At 47.8% G+C, this 11,494-nt stretch overlaps 1 protein-coding gene across 1 annotated transcript; it reads left to right on the forward strand.

The window, feature by feature from the left end:
• The first annotated feature begins 565 nt into the window (after positions 1-565).
• On the forward strand, positions 566-3,040 carry Zg16 (zymogen granule protein 16). The gene is made up of 4 exons (XM_055627536.1): positions 566-625; positions 1,406-1,467; positions 1,625-1,757; positions 2,620-3,040. The coding sequence occupies exons 2-4, from the start codon at positions 1,413-1,415 to the stop codon at positions 2,933-2,935; spliced, it is 504 nt and encodes a 167-aa protein (XP_055483511.1). The 5' UTR covers positions 566-625; positions 1,406-1,412; the 3' UTR covers positions 2,936-3,040.
• The last annotated feature ends 8,454 nt before the right edge of the window (positions 3,041-11,494 follow it).

An 11,494-nucleotide genomic window follows, 5' to 3' on the forward strand; every position in this document is an offset into this window, starting at 1 on the left:
AAAATTTGTCAGGCAAATATTTGGTTCTGCTCAGTGCTGAAAGTGATTTTGTATTCTAGAAGAAGGTATATTACAAATGACTGCAGAGGGTAACAGTCACCCGACAGAAGGCAGGTCTCAGGCCAGAATACTCACAGATCATTTATGGTAGGGAGCACCGTCCTCCAGGCCTCTTGGGTTGCATTCTCATTTGCTCATTTGTGTTTTCAGACAGGGTCTCATACTATAGCGCAGACTGGCCTTGAACTCATGATATCCCTCCTCAGTCCCCTTCCTCCTGCCCAAATGTTGACATTACAGACATGAGCCACCATGTCTGGATTAACCATTCTCTTTAGATACCAACTGCTTTCCCCACCCTTCAGCTGGACTTTCAGCAAATTTATTCTGTCTCTTCACAAATCTGGCACGGTCTAGAGTGGGGCCCACCTTGCTACCTGTGACCCCTGTGGGAGAGACAGGATAAGATGTTCCAAACTCGGTTTGACACTTGACCCTAAGAAATTAGTCATGTTTGCTCAGCAGGTGAGGCTCATGCAGGAAAGAACAGTGGGAGGGCTTGCACCTGCTATAAAAGGTCTGGGAATTTCTGGAAGCTTTGCATCTGAGGCTGCTAGGGGAAAAGGTGAGTTGGGGGATATTCAAACATGAGCTAGAGAAGACAATGCCTAGGCTGTATCAAGGAAGACCTGGGGAGCAGCTCTCGGATGAGGGCAATTTTGGGGTTGCAAAGAGGTCTGGTTTCAGCTAAGGGATACTCAGCCAGGATGGATACGGACAGGCTTGGCTGGTGGAGGCAGGGTTATGATACACAGACGGGTTGCTGGGGTCTGATGTCACGCTGGGACATTGGCATTGGTACAGTGTCCTCCACTACCTCCTTCGTTCCTGAGATGACAGAGAGACCTACCTCTAAAATCTTCTTTGCCTTGATTTAAGAGTAGAATGGTGCTCGAGACTTAACTCAGATACCTCATGAACCTCACAAAGCTAATTTCAGGCAGGCTTTGCCCAGACTCTTGGGTTGGTCAACTCAGCTGCCTCAGTACTTTAGAGGTAGCCTTTACTTCCTCTTCAGAAAGCTCTCTCATGCTTTGTGCCCGGATGGAGGGAGGCCTAGCAGAACACAGATGGAAAGTTAGAGTTATCTTTTGGATTGGGAGAGAAAAGTAGCTACAGTCAGATCTCAGGGAGAACGAGAGGGGTTAGGGGCTCAGAAAATGATACTTGGAAGGAACAGGACAGTGGGCAGTTTTCTCTAGGCTCTAGGGGGGGGCTAGGTCTCCCGGATCTGAATCGAAGGATCAAAAGGCACCAGTCTGTATTCCAGGCCAGAGATACCTGGGCAAATGAAGTCCAGAAAGAAAAGAATGAGCCTCCTTTTTTCTGCTTTTTCCCACCGCAGCGTCAGGATGTTGACCATCGCTCTCCTCGTCCTTCTCTGTGCCTCCGCCTCCGCCAATTCCAGTAAGTGAACTGCCCTGGACCTTGTAATGGGATCGTGGGGAGGGACCCCGTGAGCTGCCAGCTGGTCAGCATCGACCGAACCTGGCTTGGGGTGGTGGGAGGAAGGAGGGTAATGGAGAACAGCCGTGCTCCCTCCGGGCCTTTCTTTCCCGTCTAGTTCAGTCCAGGTCCTCCTCTTACAGCGGGGAATACGGAGGGAAAGGAGGAAAGCGATTCTCTCATTCTGGCAACCAGCTGGACGGCCCCATCACTGCCTTCCGCGTCCGAGTCAACAGATACAACATAGTAGGGTAAGGGCCTTCGTGTTCGGGTCTGTCTAGGTCCTTGCTAAGTTGGGAAGCTCCCGTTCACTCTGGATCACAGCCGTTTAAGTCAGTAAGCCACAGAGAAGGACTGCGGGAGCTGGGAGCGTGCTAGGCCAGCTCCCTTGACGCACATGACCTTGGCAAGTCCTAACCACAAACTCCCAGGAACCTCACACTCCCTGGACTGGATCTCACCTAAACCTCTTTCCATGCTTCTGTCCGGCAATCCTTATCTTAGCTTGCCGTCTGTCCCGGGATAGTCCCATCCCTCCCTCCAGCTGGAAACTTCCATGAGATGCAGAGCCAAATGCATTTCCTTCTGGTCCTCCGAGTTCCGGACCCTGAGACAGCGCTGGCTCGTCTCTTCCCTGTCTCGCCTGGATGCTTTCCGGTGTTTGAAAATCCTCGGGTCTCTTTGAAGTGGGTTGTGGGTGAGCTCAGCCGCTTGCTGTCCCCAAGCCTATTTGCCAGCAAAATGAGGGGCTGAGAATCTCCACACGGTCGCCTAGGGTTCAGGCAGCCCTCGTGTCTGGTGGAATTTGTCACCAGTTTGAAGGCCTCAGCATGTAGACTGAGAAGCCTTGATTTTAGAAGTTCTTTTTAAACGTTTATTTATCTTGTGGTGGTGTGTGCATGTGTGGGTGCTCAAGCGGCCCCGCCGCGCATGTGTAGGCCAGGGGACAACTTCTAGGAATGGGTTCTTTTCCTCCACCACGTGGGTCCGTGGAGCTGACTCAGGTTGTCAGGCAGCAGGCATCGCTGCCGGCTGCGCCATCCTGTAGCCCGGTCTCGAACCGCGGCAACCGTGTTCACTGTGCCCTTCTTCCCTTCTCGCCGCCGGCCCCAGCCTCCAGGTGCGCTATGGCAAAGTGTGGAGCGACTATGCAGGAGGCAAACAGGGAGACCTGGAGGAGATCTTCCTGCACCCCGGGGAGTCCGTGATCCAGGTGTCTGGCAAGTACAACCGCTTGGTGAAGCAGCTGATCTTCGTGACAGACAAGGGCCGCTACCTGCCTTTTGGAAAAAACTCGGGCACAAGTTTCAACGCTGTCCCCTTGCACCCCAACACCGTCCTCCGTTTCATTAGCGGCCGGTCTGGCTCTGCCATCGATGCCATTAGCCTGCACTGGGATACCTACCCGAGCCACTGCAACACTTGCTGAGGCACACCTTCCTCTCTGACAGGGAGGCCATGGTGGGCGTGAGAAACTCCCTTAGCACCGGGCCCCATGCAAACACACAGAGCTTAATAAAAGGATGTGACTAAAGACAGTGTTTGTCCACAGCCTAACTCTAGTAGAAATGTGTGAATCTTGTCTCTGGCTTTTTACATTTTTAAGTTTAAAACAATCTGGGGGCGGGGGTGGGGGTGGGGAGGAGCTGGAGAGATAGCCAAGAAGTTAGGAGCACTGGCTGCTCTTAACTGACTCTGGAGTTCGGTTCCCAGCACACTCATAACCGTCTATAATGAGATCTGGTGCCCTCTCCTGGTGTGCATGTGGTCAGAACCCGATATACCTAATAAATAAATAAATAAATAAATAAATAAATAAATAAATAAAAAAATAAATAAATAAATAAATAAATAAATGAATGAATAAATAAATGCATCGTTTTTTAAAGTTTTAAAATATATGTAAAAAAAAATTGGGTTGGGGTTGGGGGAGAGACAGGGTTTTTCTGTGTAGCCCTGGCTGTCCTGAAACTCACCATGTAGACCAGGCTGGCCTCAAACGTCCGGAGATCAGCCTGTCTCTGCCTCTGGGGTGCTGGGATTAAAGGTGTGTGCCACCACACCTGGCTATATCTGGCTGCTGTTGGACATTAATCTGAGGAAATGAGAGGGTGAGGGAGAGAAGTGCTGGGTACTTTTCTTTCATTTTCTTTCTTTTTTTTTTTTTTCTTTTTCTTTTTGAGACAGAGTTTTTCTGTGTAGCCTTGGGTGTCCTGCAGCTCACTCTGTAGACCAGGCTGGTCTCTGACTCCCAAGTGCTGGGATTAAAGGTGTGTACCACTAACAACCACCTACCAGGGCTTTTTGTCATATGTTATCGAAAAGAGACAATAGTGTCCTGCACCATCTCATTCCCAGGACCGCCCGGGATAATTTTTCCTAAGAGTTCATAGGTTAGGGTAAGGTTCAGTTGTACCAACTTGTCAAAACACACTCTCTAGCTCTCCTCTATGCTATGCCTCACCTTGGGATTCTGATTTCCTGCCCTAAAATGTCACCTTACTCTACTGACATTAAGCCACTTGCTGTTCAAGGTGAGGCCATTATCCTCTCTTCTTTCCAGAATCCACTTAACTCTAAAGTGTAGCCTAAGGGCTTGACTCTGTCACCCTAGCCCAGTTCCTCCTAAGGTTACTCTCAGGCCCAGGTGTCCTTAACTTAGCTGTCTCAGAACTGGGACTCTTTCCTCAGGAAGCTAACACATTCCCAGGAGTGTGAACTTGGGCTGGCATGGTGGCACACAGCGTTGATCCCAGCACTCAGGGAGGCAGAGGCAGGCAGATCACTGTGAGTTCGAGGCCAACCTGGTCTACAAAGTGCGACCCTAAGTAAAAGGCTTAAGGAGGCAGAAAGATTGCCACGAGTTGAAGGCCAGCCTGGGGAGCATGTTGAATTCCAGAGTAGTCTTGGATACAGTGAGACCCTGACCCAGACACCTAAATACATGAATAAATAGGTAGATGGGTAACTCCAAAGAGGGGAGATTTTCTTTGTGGGTAGTTATGAATATAAGAAGTTGTTGAGACGGGGGCTGGAGAGATGGCTGAGGTTAAGAGCACTGCTTGCTCTTCCAGAGGTCCTGAGTTCAATTCCCAGGAACCATATGGTGTCTCACAGCCATCTATAATGAGATCTGGTGCCCTCTTCTGGTGTGCAGGTGTACATGCAGACAGAACATTGTATGCATGATAAATAAATAAATCTTAAAAAAAAAAAAAAGAGGTTGGTGAGACCAAGGGTCTCTAGATAGACTCAGCAAAGATACAAAGTCACTTTGTAAATCATTATTAGGATCTCAGTTTCAAGTCCTAGAATACCAACAGTTTTAGTGGGCAGAGGTAGGGAGCTTCTGACACCTAGGGTTACAGAAGTGTGGGACCACACCCCATCTATATGATGCTACGGGAACACTGTATCAACTGAGCTGCATCCCTGTGTCCTTTCTCTCAAACACTTACATGAAAGAGATTGTGCCATTTTTTATTTATATGTAAGTCACATAGCATAATATTCATTCCTTTAAAATACACAGATGGGGTAGGGCTATAGTCTATGGTGTGTGCATGTATAATGAGTGTATGTATATATGTGAGAGAGAGAGAGAGAGAGAGAGAGAGAGAGAGCGATGAGTGTGCGTGCTCACCTGTGCAGAGGCCAGATGTCCATGTCAGGGATCTGCTGTTGCTCTCTACCTTTTTGAATGTTTTTCTTTCCTTTTCCTTCTTTTTCTTTGCTCCTTTCTTCGTGTGTGTGTGTGTGTGTGTGTGTGTGTATTCTATATGTACAGGTACACACAGCTGTGTCCATGTGTGCATGGAAAGATCAGAGTCGCCGTTGTATCCTCCATCATCGGCCACCTTCCCCTCAGGCTCACCGTTTCGGCTAGGCCGGCTGCCCAGAGACCTCCCAGGGTCCACCTGTCTGGTCCCCAGTGCTGGATTATAGGCATTTGAATAGCCGTGACCGGCTCTGATGGGGTACTGGGGATTTGACTGCAATCCCCTTGCTTTCACAGCCAGTGTTCTTACTCACCCTCTCTTTAGCCCCCATTGTTAGATTTTTGCAAAACAACAACAAAACAAAAAAAAAAAACAAAAACAAACAAACACAAAACACCATGCATTTGAGGACATTTTTCATTTACTAAATAAAAAGTTTTGGGCACTGGGGAGATGATTCAGCAGGCCAAATTGAAGAGGACCTGGGTTCAAGTCCCTGTGCCTAAATGGGAGTTCACAATTTTCCTTATTCCCGCTTCATGAGATCTGATACTCTCTTCTGGCACACATGTAATATCCATATAGACATGCCGGCAAAACATTCATACACGTAAAATAAGCAATACTTAGCAAGCCTTTAACCCCAGCGCTGGAGAGACAGACTCAGGCAAACCTCTGTGAGTTTGAGGCCAGGCTGGTCTCCATAGTGAGTTCCAGGACAGCCAGAGCTACATAGAGAAACCCTGCCTTGAGAGAGAGAGAATTAGTTTTTTTTTTTTTTTTTTTTTGAGGAGGGGGGTAGCTTTGGTTTTGATTCCCAGCACTACAGAAAGCAGGGTCTAGCCCCTCATCACTTTATTCTTGATCTCCAGCTAGGCTCTCTGCCGTCTACTCCATCAAACTTACATCTTTTTTAAAAATTATTATTTATCATATATCATACAATGTTCTGCCTGCATGTACACCTGCATGCCAGAAGAGGGCACCAGATCTCATTACAGGTGGTTATGAGCCACCATGTGGTTGCTGGGAATTGAACTCGGGACCTCCGGAAGAGCAGCCAGCGCTCTTAACCTCTGAGCCATCTCTCTAGAACCAAACTTACACCTTAATTCTGAGAAAAAGTAGCCTGTGGACAAGGTAAACGGGCTGGTAGATGATAGGTACTTCAGAAAAGACCTGCTGGCTAGCAAAGTTGAGGCTGCTGTACCCAAGATGGCAGTGGTTGTGCTGTGGTTGAGCCATTGCAAAAGGGCAAGCACCACCCATGCTGACTGGCCCCAAGGTGTGCTACAAAGTCGTGGTGGACCGGGACCATCACATCCGCATGTTCTCAGTTATCGCTGTGGAAATCTGCCGAATGTTGATATTTTCTAAGACAAGCTTGAAATGTTCCCTTTAAGGACAAGTACAACCATCTCTGTATAGAGTTAATGAGACAGCTCTGGAGGCCTCCTGTAAGCTCATATATTTGAATGCTGGGTTGCAAGGGAATGGCACTATTTGAAAGGTTTAGAAGGATTAAGAGGTATGGCCTTGTTGGAGGAAGTGTGTCACTGGGGGTGGGCTTTGAGGTTTCCAAAGCCTATGCCAACGCCCCTCTCTGTCTATAGATCAGGATGTAGTTTTCAGCTACTGCTCCAGTGTCTGCCTGCAGGCTCCCATGCTTCCTGCCATGGTGATAACAGACTGAACCTCTGAAACTGTAAGCAAGGCCCCAATCAAATGCTTTCTCTTATTATAGTTGCCTTGGTCATGGTGTTTCTTCGCAGCAATAGAAGAGTGACTAAGACGTTGGTTCTGGGGGAGCTGTGGCCAGTGAGCTTAGGGCCATAACTTCACTGTGTTTTGCATGAATTCTATTGGGTGTTGATACTGGAAAAGGTTCTGCAGAACAATTTAAGGGTTTAGGCAACCGTATAATAAAAAAAATCAGCAAAACCAGATGGAATTGTTGAATTATAAAGATTAGGTTTAGTGTTTCAGTTCAGTGCACCAGTGTTCATTAAGCCTCTTATCTTTGAATTGAAGTGCCAAGGACAGTGGGCAGATCCCACGCCTTTAATCCCAGCACTCAGGAGGCAGAGGCAGGAAGATAGCTCTGGGGGTTTGAGGCCATCCTGATCTTCATAGTGAGTTCCAAGAGGCAGGTGGATCTATGATTCGAGGCCATCTTGGTCCACAAAGCCCAGGACAACCAGGGCTACACAGAGAAACCCTGTCTTGAAAAACAGAAACAAAAAGCTGCGCCTGGGAAGTGGGGGAGGGTTAGTGGGATCGCCTCACTTTTGATGCCAGCCTGGTCCACACAGAAAGTGCCAGTGTATCCAGCAAGACTGTATCTCAAACAAAAATGCAAGTGCTCCTTTATGAGTCCAAGAGTGTGTTGTTACTGTTGTCACCAACACTATTCTGTGTTACAGGGCTCTCGTTTCCCTCCCTTCAAAAGGAAGCTTTGCTTACATGGTTCGCCATCTGTCCGTTCCTCAGCCAACCCCTCCTTTAGCCTCTGAGGATCATCCTGAAAGATCCCCGGAGGGTATCTTTCGTCTGAGAGACCCCCTCCCAAGGAACAACGAGGCCATTCAGATGTAAACAGCAAGAGGCTTTTATTTGATACACGGGTACCCGGGGCAGCAAGGTCATTCGGATGACTTTGCGCGCCCCCTAGGTGGGAAGCTGGGGTTTTTATAGGGTTTTAGAGCAGAAGCGTGGGTATAGAAGCGAGAAGCATGGTTACAGGGGGCTGATTGGTACGTTTACATGAGACCACGGTTTGCGTCAAAGTTTGGCAGGGACACCAAGATTCCAGGAACTGGGTGGTCGAAACAGTCATGATGACCCCCTGACGTGGCTGCCACCTGTTGTTTTTTTTAGGACCCTTATCTTAACTGGAACAGTCTCACAGATATCCATGAGGGTGATTAACACAAATTGTTTTTAGCTCAACTGGGGCAGCCTGACCGCAGATATCCCAAGTGGATGACACAGCTGAGTGTTTCTTAGTAATTTTCCAGTTCCCCACCTAGTCTACAAAGTTTCTCATAGCTATGTTTAACTTGGGGTGAGGCGGGGGTCTTTCAATCCTATTTTCTACTCCCATGAGTTCAACATTTTTAGATTCCATATGTAAGTGAAATGATGTACTTTTTGCCCTTTTTTTTTTTTTTTTTTTTGAGTGGAAGAGGGCTCTGGCTTATTTCATTTAGCACAATCTCCAGGTTCATGTATGTTGTTACTAATGACTGGATTTAGGATTAAAGCAACAATAGATTAATGAAGTATTAGTGTAAAAATAATAAAGTTCCAGGGATGAAAAACTATGTAAAGTGAAAAGAAAGCTGTAGTAGAACCTGAGTGTATCAATACTTGCTGTTTGGTTCCAATAAGAAGATAATGGAGAGCTGGAGAGAAGGCTTAGGGGTTAAGAGCACTGGCTGCTCTTCCAAAGGCACGGAGTTCAATTCCCAGCACCCACAGGGTGGCTCATAACCTTTTATAATGAGATCTGGTGCCCTCTTCTGGCCTGCAGGTGTACATGCAGGCACAGCACTGTATACATAATTAAAAAAAAAAAAGATAATGGAGGGGTTAAGGAAGTAATGGACACAAGAATGATGCGCTGAACAGGAAGAGAGTGGCTAATACCAAGAAGTCCAAAACAGGAACAGTGCTCTCCACCCTTAGCAACCAGAAGGGTTGCATTTAGACAAAGTTTCTGGGAATTGGGAAAAGCTGAAGCTAAGATTTGGCTGATTTAGGAGTGACTGGGACGTGAGGAAACACTTTGGGACGTGAGGAAACACTTACAGCAGATGTTTTATCTAGAAGGCCAAACAAAAAGCCCTTGGGGGGGGGGTTGTTTGAGACAGGATTTCTCTATCTGGAACTCACTCTGTAAACCAGGCTGGCCATGAACTCACAGAGGTCCACCTGCTTCTGCCTTGGATGAAAGGCCTGTGCCAAGGGCAGTCAGCTGGGGACACTAGTTCTGGGTCCTTTGAGGGTTGGTCTGGTGCTATGCATTCTAATGCTTTGTTGTGTAAACAACCTGTTCAAGGTTAATTGGTTAATAAAGTCGCTGAAGCCTGTGACTGGTCAGAAGAGAGGTAGGTGGAGCTTAGGTTGGGGGGTTGGGGTTAGGGGAGATAGGGAACCTCAGAAAAATAGCTGCAGAGAAGCTCACCTTTGGAAGGCTTACTAGGACATTGCCAAGGAAAGTGGGCCCTGAGGCTACCCAGGAGTCATCAGACTGGCAAGAGATGAGCATGTTTGTAGGTTTTAAGGGTAGGAGGATTAGAGTATCTCAGAACCTGCCCAGCACGCTGTCTACAGCTTAACAATAAATCATAGTCTTTCTGTGTCAATCATTGGGGAACTAGCTGGTTAAAGAAAACTACCGCTGTCTTAATTCCCTGCATATATTGTTGGTAATAATCATCTTTCAGGGTCCCCTCCTCCTCTCATGAGTCCGTCTCTTTGTGTGGTTTGCTGTGTTGTGTATGTGCATTGCTTTCAGTAAAAATCTGGCTAAGCGGGCCTGGAGACAAGGCCAGAGACAAGGCTCTTACAAGTAGTAAGAGCACTGTTTGTTCTTCCACAGGTCCTAAGTTCAATTCCCAGCAACCACATGGTGGCTCACAACCATCTATAATGGGATCTGATACTCTTTATGTGGCATGCAGATAGGGTACTCATATACATAAAATAAATCTGAGGAAAAAAATCTGGCTGAGTGCTGAAAAAGAAAAAGTCAGTGATGGGACAATAAAAACATGAGCATGATGAAGCAGAAAGATGGAAGAAATATTTTTAATTTTTAAAATAACATGTATGATAGCTGGGTGTGGTGGTTCCTGCCTTTAATCCCAGCACTAGAGAGGCAGAAGCAGGGAGATCTCTGTAGGTTCGAGGCCAGCCTGGTCTACACAGTGAGTTCCAGGACAGCCAGGGCTACACAGAGAGACCCTGTCTCAAAAGCAAAAAATGTAATGGGCGTGGTGGCGCACACACCCAGCGGTCAGGGAGGCAGAGGCAAAGTGCTGTGAGTTGGAGGCCCATCTAGGGCTACATAAAGACACTCTGTCTCACAAAACCAAAACCTTACATTGTAATATCCCTTTGGCAAAGGGAACATAATCTCCAATCCCCCTCCCCCCGCATTTTTGTTGTTGTTTTTCCAAGACAGTGTTTCCCCTTGTAGCCTTGCTGTCCTGTGAACCATGCTGGCCTCTAACTCAAAAGAAATTCGCCTGCCTCTGTCTCCCCAGTGCTGGGATTAAGGGCATGAGCTACCACTGCCTGGCTTCTAAAGCCTAGCTTTATCAGAAGAAAAAAAAAAAAGAGAGAGAGAGATGATTAACTCAGGCTAAACTTCCATAAGCACGCGCACCACCACAGCCCAGCCGAGAAACCCTTTCTTGAAAACAAAAACAGAAATCAAGCACTGGGGAAGCAGAGACGGGCAGATCTTAGAGAGCTCAAGGCCAGCCTGGTCTACAGAGTGAGTTCAGTGTTGCTGGGTAGAGACCCAAAGACCACTCAGCAAGACCAAAATCCGAATTGAGAATCTGCGGGCGAATGCCTGGAAAAACACTCCTCACAGAGCGGCCGCAACTGCATTTTACAGGCAAAGAACACACACACACACACACACACACACACACACACACACACACACAAAACTGCATCCTGGTTGGCAGCTGCAGGTGCAGAGGAAAGTAAAGCAAGCAGTTCAACAGAAGCCAAAAACATGGAATTAGCTGAGGACATTTCATCCCAAATTTCCCACTGTAGAAAGAAGGCGGCGGCGGGTTTGGGGAGTGTTGTGTGTGCATGTGTGTGTGTGTTGTGTGTGTATCAAGTTCAGGTTAAGAGGAACCCTTGTCCTGTCACACCAGGCCTACAAAGAGAGATCCTGTCCGCCCCAAAAGGCAAAAAAAAATTAATTAAGAAAGAATCAATCGAGTGCTTTCAGATTCGTAGCTGATGAGGAAGAGCAGGGCGAAAGGTCCGCGTCTGCCCACCCAGCCTGGAAATTCAAAAGCCGAAAAACGCAGCGCCCCGACGCCCTCACCACTTAGCGACAGCGTCCAGGGCCAATCCCTGGGAACATTAGCCTTCGAGACCGGAAGCGGGTCCAAGAGGGCGGTACTATGGTGCGTTATGACGGCGGGCTTCCGGCGGTGCGGAGCCGTGATTGGTCGAACCTGAGAGGGAGGCGGGGCCCCGGCAATTCAAAAGAGAAACGGGCCCGAAGACGGGAGGAA

Source organism: Psammomys obesus, unplaced genomic scaffold (genome assembly GCF_907164565.1).
Source record: "Psammomys obesus unplaced genomic scaffold, mPsaObe1.curated_primary_1811, whole genome shotgun sequence".
Lineage (NCBI taxonomy): Eukaryota > Metazoa > Chordata > Mammalia > Rodentia > Muridae > Psammomys > Psammomys obesus.

Excerpts from the sequence above, each read along its gene's own strand:
- Zg16 (XM_055627536.1), top strand. The coding sequence starts at position 1,413 with ATGTTGACCATCGCTCTCCTCGTCCTTCTCTGTGCCTCCGCCTCCGCC. Across the intron at positions 1,468-1,624 it reads CTCCGCCTCCGCCAATTCCA|TTCAGTCCAGGTCCTCCTCT; the intron begins GTAAGTGAACTG and ends TTTCCCGTCTAG. Across the intron at positions 1,758-2,619 it reads AACAGATACAACATAGTAGG|CCTCCAGGTGCGCTATGGCA; the intron begins GTAAGGGCCTTC and ends CGCCGGCCCCAG.